Source organism: Pterocles gutturalis, unplaced genomic scaffold (genome assembly GCF_000699245.1).
Source record: "Pterocles gutturalis isolate BGI_N339 unplaced genomic scaffold, ASM69924v1 scaffold26119, whole genome shotgun sequence".
NCBI classification, from domain to species: Eukaryota; Metazoa; Chordata; class Aves; order Pterocliformes; family Pteroclidae; genus Pterocles; species Pterocles gutturalis.
The window spans coordinates 9559-27340 of NW_010133971.1; the positions used below are offsets into that span (position 1 = coordinate 9559).

Consider the following 17782-nt stretch of genomic DNA (forward strand, 5'->3'; position numbering starts at 1 on the left):
CATCGTGTCTTTGATCCAAGAGGAAAGTGATACCCATCCCTAAAAACTGTGACAATCAGAAGGGACTTCCAGGTGACTCTGAGACTGGCTTGTGCACCAAGAAATATAAATATGCCCTGTCAAAAGGAAATCTTGACAGCCCCCAGTTTCATCTGGACTTTGGTTGTCCAAGCAACTCATATTTTTGTTCTGCTGACAATAAACTCTGATCAGTGCAGAAAGTAAAGCTCTGTCTTTACCACCTGCTGAGGCTGACTCTACTGTTCTTGCAAGACCAAAGCCCAAAGCGTCTGCTGCAGTCAACGGAACGTGGTTTGCACAGGGCTTGCAGAATACCACGATTTCATCCGAGAAACTATCCCCTCTTCACCCCCTGCCCCCCGAAACAGCGTTACCTTCCAAGTTTTTCCTTTTAATTCACAACACCAAGTGTGAAGACTTGTGAAGAGTGCTTATAAAAAAAACCAGAATAATGAGAAAACTCTGTAGAAGACATTTGCAACTCCAATTTATATTTTCCTTGGGGAGATAAGCAAGCCTGAAGGTATCTTTTTAATCCTCTTCCTTGTTTTCTTTCCAAGCTATATTTACTTGTTTACCTGCAGCTACATGGAGAAATAGAAAATGAGAGGAGCCAAGAACTCACAAGAGGCTGAGAACTGAGCAAACAAGGAGGAGGAGGAATCCTTGGCCAGAATACTGCAGAATATCCAGGCTGTCCGCACCGATTCGGCTCAAGTGCCTAACAGATTCCTGTTCCTACCTGTTCCGATCAACAGCTCTACCTGTCGATTCCCCTTCACATCCAGTGTGGCATGTTAAAAACAGTCTCAGGGAAAACAAGACTTAACCACCCATGGCAGAGCGTTCCCTTAAAAAGAACAGACAAGCACAGCTCATTTCAAAAGTGTATTTGCGGCTCAGCTGTAAGCAAGCGCAGGAGTCCAGCCAGGTCAGTTTTCCTACCACACTAAAAATGCATTTAGGTGCCTCTGTCAGTTCTCATGACGGCCAGATTGCTACCAACAGTTCCCTGACCCCAGAAAAGCGTCAAGACTACGAGCTGGATGAACAGAAACATGATGGTCTTGGAGAAGCTTCCTTCCACTTCCAGAAGAATGAAAAAATGGTGAGCAAAGCAATCAGCTACTGCAACAGCACTAAGGGAGGGTTACCACAGGTGAAACCAACTGTTTTCTTTTGGGTGGTGTGGGGAGTTACAAAATAAATAAATTCTATTCTATTGCAGTTTCTCACTATGATATACTCAGCATCTCTGCTCCTCACTCATGCTCTGAAGCAAAACCCTCAAAATTCCAGGAACTGCCATTAAAACACCAAGGAGTGTTTTGTGGGAAGATCACAGCCTTTCCATGTCATCTCAGAGCTTCCTAATGAACCGAGGAAAATCCTTTTTAGAGCATGAACCAGGTCCGAGAGCAGGAACAGCTACAATCACATTTCTAAGCGGCTCCTTGCATGTCTTTGCTTCAAAGTAGGTCTGTCCATATTGGAACCAGCCCGAAAATGGCTTTCATCTCTTCTGAGCCTCATCCCCACCTTCACAAAATAAATAAATAAGAAAATCCTCCTTTAATTACTCTGCCAGTACAGTCCTACTACTGTACCCTGAGGCACAAAGTGACCACACATGAAAAAAATTCATGATCAAAATGCAGTATCATGCTAACTCTTTTGTACAACTGGGACCACGATTCAAAATAAGAACAACGCTTACCACTCAGTCATCTATCTAGACTTCAGCATTCTACCAAAAAGCTGCCAGGAAAAAGGAAAGTGTTACAGCTCCAGCGTGTATGGATGTGACAGTTTGGTTTTCTTTTAAAGATCAGACTAGAAAAATACTTTAAAAGCTGTAAGTTATGCAGTCAAAGCTGGTTTTGAAGCATTCAAATAGAATCAACAGTAACAGGTGAAAAAAATCCTTACGGAATATATTGCTCGCATTTGAAATGGTATGCAAGAAATATCATAACACTGAAATAATGAAATAAACTTTCAAAACAAAGTTTGAGGGTGGTTCTCAAGTTTACTTACTTCAAACAGAACCAGTCTTATTTATGCAGAAACCACTTTCTCCTATCGAGCCATCAAACCGGTGAAGGTGTGTGTTTACTGAGATGAGGGAAGGAGAAAAGGGCTAAGCAGCCAAATGGTCCATCCTTTGATCAGAGCAGCACATGTGGCAGTAGCATTTGAGAAAAATAATGCTACAAACTCTGCCTTCCCAGTAAATCTATCTCTGCAAGACTCGCTCTAGATTTGAATCCTGGTTAACTGCAAAGTACCTGGATTCATGCAAAAGAACTGGGGAAGTTTGTTTCCCATGTAAGAGGAGGGTTTTCCTTCCTGCAGTATTTCTTGCATTATACAGAATTGCCAACAGTGAAAGAAACAAAAAAATCTTGCTTCAAATGTAGTCTTATCAAATGGACATTCCCCTCGGGTACAAACCATTAACCAGTCTTTCCACTTCATGCAAGCCAAACACACCACAACCAGATGGTGTGCTGGTGTTCCCAGTGACGGTTCTTCTAACACTTTACCTTCCCTTCACACAGGGTACAGCTGGAGGAAGCCCTGAAGAAGCAATTAAACTGCAACAGCAAAGGAAGAAAGTAAAGCAGCTCAATAATGGAGATGCCTGGGAACCGGCACATTTACAATCCGTTCACGCTCAGAAGGAGACTACACATGCAAGTCCTGATCAGCTCAGCAATGCAGTTGCCACCCCAGACCTGCAAAGCTGTCATACACGGAGCTCGAGACCTCTGGCCACCAGCATTAACCTGTGGCTCGTGGCCTTAATTCAGCAAGGAATGTTTCCTGAAAGCGTGTTTTCATAGCATCTCTTGTGAGAAATAAAGGGAAGTATTTCACAGAGTCCAATAAGGAGGTGGAGGTGAGAGTGCCTCTCACAGATGAGGTATATGCTAAATAGAAATAATGCTGCAGTATGCATATGGGACCTGAGGAACTTGTACTGAATATCATCAAGGAAGAGGCACCTTCACGTTTATGACAGAAACCACGACAAGGAATTGAAGGCCAAAGGCATTTCTTCCCAGTCTGGTTGGGCTGCCAATCTTGATGAAGATTAGCCACAAGGCTGTCTTGTGGGAGTAAGGACTCAGAATACGGAATCGCAAGAGGATCTCATTGAAAAGGCACTAGGAAGAAGCATATAGGTTTAGGTTAACAAGATTCATCCTATTTCCAATCACCAAGTGGGGAAAAAAACAAAACTGTACAGTCTGGGATTTTTAGAGAAAATGCTGCAGAATATTTTTTTTTTTTTTACAGCAAAAGCATAAAAAGAAAAGCAAAGCTATTTTCAAAGTATTAAAATGCTGAACATGTATACAGCAAAATTATATTAAAACCAGCAGCAGACAAAGTACATCCCATCACCACTGGCAAGGGACATGTAAAATGTTTATAAGGTTAACTATAAAACAATTTTACAACCAAAATATGAACAGGCCAATTCAAGTATATATACAGAATATATTAAGATCATATAAATTATATATTTATACAAAGGGCACAAATATAGCAAAAAGCTATAGCTGATTAAGCAGAACTGAACTTGAAGGATCAATTTCATCTAGAGATGTTATTATTTTCTCCCAATTTTTTTTTTTTTTAAACCTGGATAGATTGATACCTCAGATACCAAGAGTACAGAAAGCAAAAGGAAGAAATCTGACAAATCAAAGATTTATCATTCTGTATGAAATGAAACTAACAGTGGGCGGGGTACATCTCATAGGAAATTCTGATTTAATTATTTCCATAGTAAACATTTATCAGCTCTCTTAAAAAGTCATGAATTTCAAGTGATCCACTTCAGATGTACCACCCGGGTGCATATATTTGATTACATTTGAATGTTGTTTGATTTGCAAACATTTGAAAAAAAAAAAAAAGGAGACAAACATCTCAATCTGCAAAAAAAGATGACAGATGGCAGCAAGTTGAAAAATGAACAAATACTCAGCTGAACTAGAAATGATGCTCTCCTTACAGCATTTTGGCTAGTAAGTGAGCTTAAAAAAAATAACTTTTTAAATTGCTTTTTTATTTCAAAACATAACAGCATATAACCACAATCCATTGAAGCACTTGAGAATCTAAACAGTCCCATCTGTGGGCTTATATTTAAACACGAACTAAGTGCCTTCCTGAATTCAAGTCTATGTAAATAAGTTCTGTATAAGTTGTACCTAAACCTTCTGGCTTGCTGCAGCACTACCCCTTCATTAATACAGTTTTTAAAGACTTGCTACATCTCAATTAACCCAATGGTTCTGGGCATGCAAGGAGCAGTTAGGGCAAGCTAAGTTAAGCAGAAATAAAAAGGCCAGACTACACATATACAGAACATCAGCTTAGAAAACAGAACCAAGTATGTGAAAAAGTAAAGCAGTTTTACCAGATGCAGGTTAAATGGGGGAAAAAAAAAGAAAGAAAAATCAGCCACATACCATACATAATGAACAGTGGGTATCTATTACACTGAAAGGAAATCAATGCAAACAGGATTTCTTCAGTTTCAAGTAATCCTTGATGCCTTTTTGGCCAGCTATATTATACCATAATAGATATTTTAATAGCTTTTATACTCTACAATTTAGGCAGCTAATTTTTCTCTTACATATCCAATTATCTCTAGTGAACATTCACCTATGGTTGTCCACACATTCTGTATTAGCTCCTTGAGAAACTATTCAAGTTAAATTATATTGCAAATTAAAGACAGTTACATTCTGTATGTTCCTTCTAGATTTGAAAAATAGGTTTTAAAGGCTTGTCAAAGTTTAGAAGAAAAGACCTTTCCATTAAAAAATCTGAGTTTAAAAAAATCATTAAGACACCTTTTTCTGATCCACGGTGCTAATAAAAAGATTACAAATATACTACAATTTGACCAAGAAGACTTCATGAATATGCTGCTTGTGAGCATGCAACACCACTGATATCTGTCAAGTTCCAGGTATCAATGTATCCCATTCCACCACAGTCCCTCACAATTTCCTTGTCAGTTCCCCATCCCCAACCCTACCACCCTATTAATAACATTATAAAAAAAAAGGTAAAATCTAGAGTTAGTGGCAAAATCTTCACAGTAAATTGTTAAAGAAAATGTTATTGTGGTCATTGCAAAGTGATAATCAGTCAACTGGACCCTGAAAAATTAGCTTGACGCAGTTGTGTTCCCCAGCCAGTTGTGTTGCGCAAAAAGGGCAGGCAGCATGAAATGCATGAGTACCATGAGGCAGTGGGATTTGAGACCAGTATTTTGCAGATTTCTCAGAGCACACATGTCCACAAGGGGTGAAAGCATGAGTTGGAGGACCAGCATCCACATAAAAGCCTGCTTCACAACCAAGCCAGAGAGGCACATAGGGGCCAATGGTTCTGCACATAGGACATTCCCGCTCATTGGCTTCTGTGTCACTGCGATGTCCCCAGTTGTGATAGCCATGAACGTGACCACAGCTGAGGTACGCCCAAGGCTGCTTCTCTTCTACCACATCTTTACGATTGATGCTGGGAAATGCTAAAGTGTTTAACCCAACAGGACACTGTGGTCTGGCAGCATTTATCTCCTGTCGCAGAGCTTCAATGTGTTTCTGAGTTGGAGTGTGAAACAGTCCGTCTGCTGTTCTCCACAGAAGGGTGGCTCCACACAGGTCAATGAGAGAGCCATCTTGGAGGACGTTGGTCTCATTTTCTACCTAGTGGCAGAACACAAGGAGAAATAGTTAAGCCTGAGAGCTTTTACTGATAACCGAGTTAGTTCTGCAAATGCATCATCTTTCTCTCCAAATCGTTACCCTCTCTAGCATGCTACCTAATTTTGTCTTATCATTTCCTTGTGGACTCGTCTGAATTTGTCTCTTATCCTATATTTAAAATTATAATGACTATGGGTCTCTTATTCAGTGCTTGTATAGGACGTCCTAAATTTGCAACTGTTACATTCTATGGCAATATTGTCTTATTTCCTTGTGGACTCTGTCTGAATTTGTCTCTTATCCTATATTTAAAATTATAATGACTATGGGTCTCTTATTCAGTGCTTGTATAGGACGTCCTAAATTTGCAACTGTTACATTCTATGGCAATATTCATTATTACACACAGTTTTCCTTCCCGCAATTCATTGGGATAGATATTACATTAGTAATCACTGACTTCTTCACTAACACCCCCCACCTCTGAGCATGCTATTTTTCTTCCCTAATATTGATTCTCTGTACGCCTCTGTCATGTTTAAGGTAAGTAATGACAGACAGAAGAGGAAACTTGCCATTCCCAGGGCTGTATTAGCAGATTGCTTCCCTGAAATTCTTTGCCCAAATTGGCAGAGGCTGCTCATGCAGAACTTTTTTTGGACTAAAAACTGCTGCTCTGGACAGACCAGCTGTCCTGCTCCTCAGATACCTTTTTTTTCCGGCTTGTGGCAAATGTAAAGCGTTTTGCAGAAGCATGAACTCCCACAGCGTACCTCACCAACAGTGAAAGTCTGCCACAGATACATTAGAGGTAAATGACAAACGTGATACTAGCCTCATGCACAGGTATTTGCATAGTTTATCCTTACAGCAGAGCGAATTGCCAGTTGAATATCTCAAGTGACAGGTTCTGCAACTGAAGCCACACAGGCTCAACTTCTGAATTGAATTAACCACCCCAACTAGTTAGACCCTTTATTTAATGAGGTATTCCATGCAAATACAGCCCCAATGGGCATTGCCTAAAGGCTTCTTTCATCTGTACTTACAACATTTTCAAGGGATTATGCCAAGCACACATTGTACTTTGCTGAAATATTAATTTATTTCCATGTCACAAACATATCAGCAACTTGTGCTATTGCTACCAGTTCAGTAATGATGGATATATATTAAAAAAGTTCTTTATGAAATTAAAAACAGACCTACTGCCTGACTTTCTATGTATAAAGTACTTAGAAAATACTATCAAGGCAAAAAAAATACCCTGGACATTTAGTAGGTCAGATGAAATCATCATGTCTGCCTAAGAATACTATGAATGACAACCAGTTTGGCATTTATATTTTAATACAGTTTAAATTCAGATTGACTGGGGATCATCTTTGCACCTAGATGGTACAATACAGACTACAGATAAAAGGTCACCAGTGTAAAGTACTTCCGGCAGAAAAAGTAATCCCTTTGAGATAAGAGAAGCCTTGATTTGATGTACTTTTCACATAATTCCTTCACAAACAGCAAAGCAAAAAGCTTTCTTGTATGCAGTGTGTTCAATTCATTATACAGTGTGCACTTGGTTTTATGAACCCAATCAACGAATACTGATCACATCAATACCAGTGTGCCATGTAATTTTATTTAAATGAGAATTCAAATTATTTTGGATGCAGGGAAGGGAATTTATTTGTTTTAGTATTGCCTTTCTTTAGCAACACTAAAAAGGTGTTTTGCTAACCATGTACAAAGGGCACAATTTCAACATCATCTGTCGCAGTCCCAGAGGCGACATTTGCCTGACACCATTAAAGTGACAAAGCAATTTATGTACTGCAGGCTGTCTACTGAAAGCAGAACAAAATATTCAAACCCCATTTTCCTAACTCCTTTAAGCAGTCAGTTTTCTGCAAAGCCAATGGCAAAGTTGGAAGGTCAGTTCAGTGCGAGTATGTGCGATACTTCTAACACACCATCAAGCTAATGGAAGTCAAGGTAGCAGCACAAAAGCAGCATTGGCATGAAGAAGAGGAGAGTCCAACTGCCACGCACACTTTCTCAATCTTTAAAGTCTAGCAGCTGGATGATTTACAAAAGAGAAGGGGCATCTTCATCTGCTGTGAGGGCTCTCAGAACATCCTCTCACTTCCCGAACCCTGACAAAGGGCAGAAGGGGTGAACCAGGAAGGCTTTTCCAGCTCTGCAGGCAGGAGAGCATTCTTACCCACCCAGAGACAAGGAGGACTTCTGGGGAAGCTCATCTACCTGACTGGGATTATGGCTGGCTGTGGAGTTCACTGGGCTACTTCCGTGCTGTTTGATTTTTTTTCTTCTTTGAGGACAGAGGGAAGACAAAGAGCCATGATAGCATTCTTCTTCCTAGGCTCCCTAAATTTTGGGAAGGGGAAAGGATGAGTGCACTATGGGGATTCCCTTCCATCTTCTATGGAGAAAAAGGAACCTCCATCCCAATTATGTATGCCACAGGTCCCTGTGGGAACTGAAATCTCTCACTTCTGGTGAAGGCAAAGCCCACCCTGCTCCACGGGATAAACCAGAAATACACTTTGCAGGTCTTCTCTTATCTTCCTAGCAGCAGGTAAATCAAACAGAGGCTGCATTATCCAAACTTGTTTTGCATGCAAGTGGACTCTTCCTTTTAAGATAGTTCTGCAAAAGACAGCTGCATATGCACTAACTTCCAGATGTCCCCATGTCCCAGGAGGACATTTCAGAGATGGAGATTCAAGAGCAAAGTTTATTTACCTTTTACACTCTTATTTCACTTGGAAAAGTGACATTAGTAGAAAACTTACAAGTGTTTTCCTGAATAAGCAGTACAGGATCTACTGCAATGCACAGCTACTTGGATGATTTCAGTGCCCGCTGTGCAGGGACAACACTACTCCTCTGCAGTCCCCCTGAGACTGCATCCCTTCAACGCCAGGAAAACAAGTATCCCTTGTTTTAATTACCAGTTACTTTCAACTTACCAGTTTCCCCCTTTGTTGAGCAGATCTAGTCTCCCGGAGAGTGTACACATCACCACAGACTGAGATCTCCCGCCAAACTCCAGGCTTAGACTCCTCCGTGAACCCTCCTTTTGGATGCATGACGAGCACCCCATTCGTTGTCAATCCATCCATGTGGCCATCAGGATTTTTCCATTTTGCGGCTTTTTCCTGCATGTGACAACCACCCCAGGAAAGGAAGAGTTGGTCTTAAAGTTCATGGACTGAATTTTTACTAGCACTGTCTAAACCACAACATTTCCTCACCAGCTGGCAGTACTTAGACACAGGTGTACTAAAAAAGCTTTATTAAGAATACCTTGTGCCAGAGGAGTAATATCTTTTGCATATGCCCCTTTAATTACAATTCTATCTTAAAGGTTATTATTTTTAACTCATTTGAGTGCCTCTGCCAGTCAGAGTTAAGGCCTTGAAGGTCAGCAGCATACTCCTAATTGCTGTAATGGAATACCATTGCCATGGGCACATCCTTTTCCATAATGCAGATGATGCCCTCCCTGGTCTTCAGCAACAGCAGCTCATTCACAACGAGTATCAAGAATATATCAAACAAACCTGAAAAAAATCCACTAACAGTTACTAAACTAGAGCTGCGTTGTTAAAGATAATTATAACCATGAGTCCATGCTGGTAATAAATCAGGCACATAAAACTGCAGTTTCTACTTAACACTGCAGCTAGGACACCACAGTAATAGAAATCTAACGACAGTATAAGTTATCAACTAGTACAAGGAAATTTGAGGGCTTGAAAAATAACAGAATAACAGAGTTTGCTCATACATAACATAATTATTAGCAGTACTTACACCAAGAAATATATTTTTCGATGAGTCAAATCCAGCTGCAAAAATCCTTGCTGTATACGGTGGGCTCCTGTCACAAACAATCCTGCATGCAAAACGGGATATGGTGCTCTGCGTAATCTGGGTTTCATCATTGTTTTGACTTCCAGAAATAGTATCTGTTACTACAAAGTCTATGGGGCTTTCTGTTGACCTCCCAACCTGTAAAAAAAATTAAGATAATGGTATAAAATTAGAAAGAACCATAGAAATATGAAACATTAAGGACATAATTTTGCCAAGTTAATGTTGATGACATCAGTAAACCAGTGTCTACTGAATTTTTGCATGGCAAGATCCAACCAGAGACTAATCTGTATTTTCACATTTGTCCTAGGCAGAATACATCACTGACACAGCACGACAAATTTTCACTTACTCTAGCTGATGTACATGCTTGCCCAACACAGCTGCAACTATTTGATATTGTCAACAACTTGAAAGTATTATCACCTTGCTACTTCATAATCCAACCACAGCAAATTACTTACCACTATGTTCCATCCATTAAGAAAACACTAGCTTGAAGTGACAAGTTTTATTCACATTTGTAGTTCCAAGTTAATTTGCCACGAAAATAAAGGACTTCTTTCAGACCCAGAACTCAGATATTTTGATACATCATAACAAAAAGCTACCCACTGTCACAGTTCCAGAATTTGTAGTTCCAGAATAGAAGAGTTTTCAGCTAAAACCCAGCATATGATTAAAATTATTTCTAATCATGCACATGCATGACTAAAGAAATTAAAAAACTTTCTTCAGCAGAAATAGAACACAGCTGATCAGTAGACAGGAATATTTTTCTGTCTTGCCATATATAAATTTTAATTCTAAAACTGGAAACATCTAAGCGTCTGGAACAGAAAACTTGGTTACAAAATGGATGGAGGGATCTGACTGGCAATCAGAGTAAGATTTGATCAGTACTTCTACATGCAAATTAGTGTTACACCAACTTTGAGCATAGCTGGGAAAGTGGAGCTGAGGAACAAGTTGTGGAACAAAATATTAATTTTACAGACACCTTGTGATCAAACAGAAGAAAACTGAGAATATTCTTCACATGAAACCACCTTCAGTATCAGGAACCTACATTTATATAAAATCACCTCCTCACTAAACATCATCTCCTTGTGCCCCAAGAAGTTACATTCTGCTTAGCTTCTTGCTCTTCAAAGCCAGCTGTGGGAAAACATGTATGGTCCCACCATTAAAAAACATCCCTGCAAACTAAATTTGCTGTACCTGCTTAAACCGTAAAGAACCATTATTTGAGAGTCAAGGAAAGTTATATTATCAATATTTAACCCTTATCACAACTGAATTGATAGCAACAGTACAGGGATATCTCCCATACTTCTCTTCTGCTTTCCATTCTACTTTGCAGTGTTAAACTCGAGCTCATGCTGAAATTCACATCTCAAGTGACACATCCAGTTACTGTCTCCATATCATGGTTCTCAACCCACGTATAAAATGTGATGAGCTTGCCGCAGAAAAACTGCCAAGGAAATACTAAAAAGGACCTAATCAAAAGTACGCACTTCAATTTTTCACAGAAAGTGACTACTAGAATACCCAAGAGACAGAGTTTGGAAACTATTTAATATGGGACATTTCTGATTTATGTAACTTGACAAGTTGAAGCTCAAACTTATAAAGCTACATTCTTCTTCCTTGTACAGTATTATTTCTAACAGGCTTCTATTTCCCATCCAATGCAATTCCTGCAAATTCAGCACCAAGCAGCAGCAGGAAGCTTATTCGTAACTTTTGACTATTCTCTACCTGTACGTGAAGTTTCTCAAAGGATAATCAATAATGAACATGAAATAAATTTGCTCATAACAAGTTTCTGCCTGTTGCAGTCTCTCAAACAGAACACACCCTCAACGCTTTTAGATGCAATTAGAGAAAAACCTGCTTCATTTTCCCTTCAAGGATGACAAAACACACAAGTGTTGCTCCCAGTCTTCCTTGCATCATACCAATCAGTCAACATGAAATCCAAATGTTTTGATATAAGCATTAAAATCTATATACAAAACTTGTGATTTTTAAAATCTCTGAAATCACAGGTACTATTTTAAGCAACAAAGTAATTATTCATACATCCCGTGTCACAAGTATATCTACACAACATCAAATATTTTAAATATTTTTTTCTCTCTTGAAAAAGCCTTCTATAGGACCATCCCATGTATGGTGTTACATTTTAACACTAGAAAATATTTTAAGGAGTGGCCTTCAAAACATGGCAATTTCCCCATGCTCGTTATGAACTCGAAATTTTGTGTTTGATATTATCAGAAAAGAAAGCCCCCAGGGAACAAATGAAGAACTTGATGCCACCAACATTTATCTGCCAAAAAGATTTAACTCATCTGATGTTGCAGTCAGACTAGAGTCACTACAGATGTAGTTCCATTATTCAAAGCTGCTCTTTACAGGCTTTATTATTCATTTTTCCTCCATTTTCCTCTATGGCACAGAAGACTTTCTTCTTTTCAGTAATTTCAGGCTGTATTTTGGGACTCTTCTTGTTAACTGTGTCATTTTCTATATTATTTCACTAAGTTACTTCCAATAACAAACCATAAATCTTCAACTGATGCATAAGACAGCTTCTGTTGTCTACACTACAGGTTACTGTGAAAAGCTGTGTAAAAGCCAGGCAGCCCATCAACTTGCTAGTGTCTACCGTCAATCAAAGAACTGCTATTAAAAATGCTCACTCCTGAGACAAGGCAAAACCAGACAACCTGCCAGCAGATAATTTAACAGCTGCAGATTCTTAGACTTCCAACAGAATTTCACTCTGATGGAAGGGAGAATTGGATCATGCATCTTCTGAAGGGCTGTTCTTCAGGAAAAAAAAAAAATCAATTTTTCATATTGAATGTACCTGCTTCTTGTATAAACATGTAGTTATTTAGGGTACCGGCTACACATTTTGATTCCTTGTATTGATACAAACAGGTATAATCAACCCATTCTCATCCATTCAAGCCATGAAGGAACAGGTTCTACTCCAACTGATGCATCATCAACAGAATGGTTACTAAACTCAGAAGAAAATCTTCCTTTTTAGCAGCATATAGACTTTGGGAGATGCCAGATGGAACACGTTAGTGCATTCTTTTTGTTATTACGTAAAGAAGTCTGATCTCTATGTCACTAAGACAAAGTTATATAGTAGCATTTGTCCAGAAATTTCACCAGAAAATTACAATAAGGGGAAAAAAAAAAAAAAGAAAACACACATCCAACAGCAGAACAACAAATACAGAGTGGGGGGTAAGAAAAAAAAGGGAAAAGCCTATTCCCAAAACCAAGTACAGGACAAAAAAAAAAACAGAATCATGAGATATTCAGGACAGCCTTCCAAACTGGCTGAACACCTGCAAGTTTCCAAGCCCTGTCACAGGAGGTTGTGAAGCCATCCTGTTAAAGCAACCCAGCGACTGAGCAGGATACAACAAGCAGGGAAAACAAAAGCAGCCGTTTCGGCATTGTTTCCAGCTTTCAAGAAACAAGAATATTCCTGGTTAGTAATAAGTAATTTAAGTAATATTTTCAAACACTTTTAAGAGCACGTTTACTTGTAAATAACTCTTCAAGTTATCTTCAGAAAAAAGCCAGTGTAAGAGCAGGGGGTAGGACTGCTCCTGTATGAAACTCCATCCTGCAGCCACTGAATATGCACATAACCTGCATGGTTAACAAATGATGTGTCTGCATGGGGGCGTGGGTAGAGTACCTGCATGGTGATTTAAACCACTTAACTGCTATGCTATATGCATGAAAATATGGTCATTTTCATTTTATTATGGAAAATGTCAAGAAAAATGGTATTTAGATAGCCTGAACACTGCTCTTCAATGCCTTCTGAATTTCCTTACTGCTCCTTGTAGAGTCTCCACACATTTTCCATATATGCCTCACTTCCAATAAGCATCTACTCTTTCTTCTTGGTTATAAGCTTGGAAAGCATAAAACAAGAAGTTATTCTGGGTTTGCAATCTTCCAAACTTTTCTGTTTGTTTCTGGAAAAACTGCAGAATACAAGTCACCAACACAACACTTCTCACATTTTCCTTCCAAGAGAGGGACTGACTACAGACTCTCGAAGTGGAAGAAGGTGACAGCTTTTTTGCAAACTGTGAATCCCTCTCATTTTCATGGGAAATCAGCTCTAACCCCATAGGTTATAAATGGCACCCTGACCAAGAAAACAAAACCCTCTCCTGTCCCTTTTCCCTATTTTGGGTCCCACCAACAAAGGTGTTACTAACAACTGTGATTCTAAGCTTCTCACATTCCTTACTATGGTTACCTTAGTGAAGTCATGCAGTGCTACTACCCCATTTTAGAGAGGGGAAGATTGAGATTTTAAAAAAGCTAAGTGATTCACCCAAGTTAATATATGTTGTCAGCAGCCAAGGAAGGGCCTCAAGCCTCAAAATAATCCTGTGGCCCTGACATTATTCTTCCTCTTTCAGCTTCCACATCCTTGCCAGTGTTCTACAAAAGCCAGGAAGACATTTGAAAAGAAAACAGCAAACTCCAAGGGTCTATTCAAGTGATGCTTGATCAACAGCAAGGCTTTACTCTGTGGATCAACAGACAACATGTAATTTGTCATCAATTTTTCACCACAGGGCTGCACAGAACAGTCCTCAAACAGCTTCTGACTGCCCACAAAATCAGATTACTGAGAGTAGTTAAAATCTAATGGCTTATCTAGACAGTTCTGCAATTCTTCTTTATTCATTTTTTAGTGTACACAAGTAGTGGGAAAATGCCAGCTTTCAAAAATAGCTTTCTAAATTTACATACAGGAAAAAGTTTCACTGGAGATACTCAAGGCACAAAAAGCATCTTGCAGAGATAAACAAGTATCCCACAGTAACCCAAAAGCATGGGTTACATTTTTCTTTCACTAGTCAACATAGAAAAATCTATTTCAGTTCACTCTGGCTGCACGATCCTTCATGCAGCAGCAAATGAACAAGACTGGTTTTTAATCAATCCCTATGTGGATGTAATTGTTCCAAAGTCATACTGGGAAAATTTTATATAGAGCAAAAAACAGAAGCCACATGAAGCAAAGACATCTTGGCAGAGCTATTTCCTCTTCTGTCAACAACATCCAACTGCTGACCCTTCTAAATACAAAAAACCAAATGAGGAGGGATAACAATTCTGATCACAACTCTGATCTAATTACAGAGGTCACTGACAAGGCAGACCTGATTAGTCTAAATTGGAAAAGGTTGTGCGTGTTTGTTCTTTTACAAGCTTGAAGTCTAAGTTGGTCCAGAATTTCTGTTTCACTAGTTTGTCTCCTTTAATGCACAGCTCCCACATTCTCCTCTCTACCTTCACTTTACCTTCCTCCTTCCCCATCCCATGTCCTACTCCTCATCCACGTCCTTTTTACCCCAGCTACTTGATTAACTGGAGGGTGGGGGGGGGTCTATTCTTGTGCTTACTCATTAATCCAAACCAAGCACACATTTCTTTCTAGTACCGTTAGTACGGTTGCTACAGTGTCCTTGCAGAAAAAGCAGAGTGCAGTGAAAGCAGTAAGGCAGCAAGGATATTAACAGACACTGGTTTGAGAAGAGCAGACAATGCAAAATTTCTAAGTGCTCCCACAGGAACGCAACTGGGTTCAACCAGAAATTCCACGGATCATAAAGAATACCCAAAATAATATAATGCAGAACTGTGGTTCCATATGTTGCTTTAAAAAAAGCCCCCAAAACACAATGCATCTATTGCATAAAGTCTTACCTGAAACATGTCTGTATCTTTATCGTGAGTATACTCCACAACAACAGTCTGGTTTCTGGATAACGTGTAAGAGATACTGTGCTGACCTTTACAGCTGATTGCCTGTTGAATAAAAAAATATTATACATAGCTTTCACAAAAATATTATAATCAAATTAATTTCACTATATAAACAGCTTTACTATCATCAGGAAAAGCAGTGTATCGTAACATTTTATTACAAGCCTGGGTAAACACATAGAATAGGATGTTTTGTTTTGTTTTTTTTTAATGGAAAACCCCAAGCTGCACTTGTTTGTTCCTGGTTCAGAAGTACCCAATACCTACCATTTCCAGAGTTTAGACTCCAAACACATGGTTTTCTCTATGAAATTATGTTAAGCGCCTAACCTCCAGAGGAACTTGCATTGCAGCAAAGACTTGGGGTTTAGGGTTCTTTAGTTTGTTTGTAAAGCAAGTGAGCAATACAATTGATTTCCAGTTAAAAGCGCCAGGATTCCAGGGATATCATGACAGTTAAATAGATTTCCAGTTATATCAGAAATAGCCTAGCAATTTTATATAAATTGTGATGAAGAGCAAGCACTTTCAACCTGGTTTTCCTCATTAAAGGGTACTTACTACCTGCCAAAGGAAACTGATCTCTATAGATACGGACATCAAAGACTTCAGTATTTAAAACAAGACTAGAAAGAGGACAACTCCTGTTATTCTGCTGTATCAGTTCCTTACTTGTTAAGGTTTCGCAGGTTTACATCTCTAGGTTGTCTTTTTACTAGTCCAGCAACTATTTCAGAGAACAGAACAGAGACACCAGCCCAACAGAGGAGCAGTCCCAACGCGGAAAGAAACGGTGAGAAACAATTTTCCTTGATGAACAAACACCGAGCGTAGTTGCCACAGCAGAGAGCCGGAAGAAGGGGAAGGGCCCCGCAATCCTCTACAAAATCTTTGTGGCACTGAAGATCATTTCTCCAGCTTAAAGACTAACTGTCACTTCAAATGATTAAGTGGTGTCAAAGTGTAACTGCAGTAGCTGTAAAATGTAAAAGCTTCAGGACAGAGGGAAACAAGCTGAGAAACTAAATCTATTGGCTAACTGGGAAATACATGTAAATACAAGGTCCATATAACTGCATACAATTATGAAAGGTAATGACTGTTACTGCTCAGAAAACACGTTGCAGACACTTAAATATTAAATTAATAGGTTAATTAAAGCTTTCTCCAGTTTTCTGCTAAGGGGGTGTAATTTTCTAGAAGAGGTTCTCTCACTAGCTCCATTCCTTCACACTGCTCTTCACCTACAAAATACACAGGTCACAGATAAATCGTTAAGCTAAGCAACTAAGTATGTTTTACTCATCTGTCTGTCATCTCTCATAAAAGCCTAAAAGACTCTAAAGCTACAGATCAATTATTAAACAAATCATTAAAAGTCTAGATGTTGGAGGTATTAAAAACATCTAAGTGCATACTAAAAGCCTGCTAAGGGTTAGCAAATTATTTGATGCAGAATGATTGAAAAACACATAATGGAAGAATTATTTTTTGTAAACCTTGTGCATTTACAGCAACAGATTAGAGACTTTTACAACATGCCTCTCGCTGAAAGCTCTTAGCAGCTCCAACACCTGCTAAAGATTTAGGCTTCAGTGATAATACCTGGAGGCAAACGATTGAGCAAGATGACCTTTCCCAGTCCCTTCCAGTACTTTTTTTTCCCTGCAAGAAAGCTTTTAGCAAACTTTCAAGCCATAAAGTCTAGTTTCCTGATTTTGTTCTAACAGTTGCAACAACAGCTGAAGAGTGAGGTAAACATATTTGTTAATCAGTGGTATGACGACTCTAAATTTCCCAGTTTGAATTTATAGTGTTTTGTAATAACCGTTATGCTGGCACACAGAACGCTGCAAGAACAAACAGCATCTCGGGATGCAATTCAAATGAAGTCACCAACGCTTTGAGACCTGCTAGGACACTCAACTGTATGTCTGAAGCATATATCAAGAGATTTTCCTCTCTGCATATTTGACAACTAACAAGGGGATCGCAAGCCCTGGGTAGGTCTAGGTGTTCCTAGAATATAAATGAAATAAAGAAACAAACAGGAGACTCCTACACCTTGCATTTTAAGCATAATATGGTGCCAATCAATTTATATTCATAGTATCAGTTATCATCATTTGAAACATCAGAAAGTAATAGCTTTCACACACACAATTTTCATTCATTTCCACAAAACTGTGTTAAGAGCTGGGGATACAATGGAGGACAAGCCCAAGGACAAGCCCATCAGCAGCTGTCACCATGATCGTCGTGGCTTCAGCTCCCGCCCGGCTGTG

General features: G+C 39.2%; 1 protein-coding gene across 1 annotated transcript; it reads right to left on the reverse strand.

Annotated features, from left to right (window-relative positions):
• Positions 1-4314: 4314 nt before the first annotated feature.
• On the reverse strand, positions 4315-15548 carry PELI2 (pellino E3 ubiquitin protein ligase family member 2; the record flags this gene model as incomplete). The annotated part of the gene is made up of 4 exons (XM_010081437.1): positions 4315-5762; positions 8753-8941; positions 9600-9797; positions 15438-15548. Coding segments are annotated over 4 exons (1065 nt in total), but the record flags the coding sequence as incomplete, so codon positions are not given.
• Between the last annotated feature and the right edge of the window lie 2234 nt (positions 15549-17782).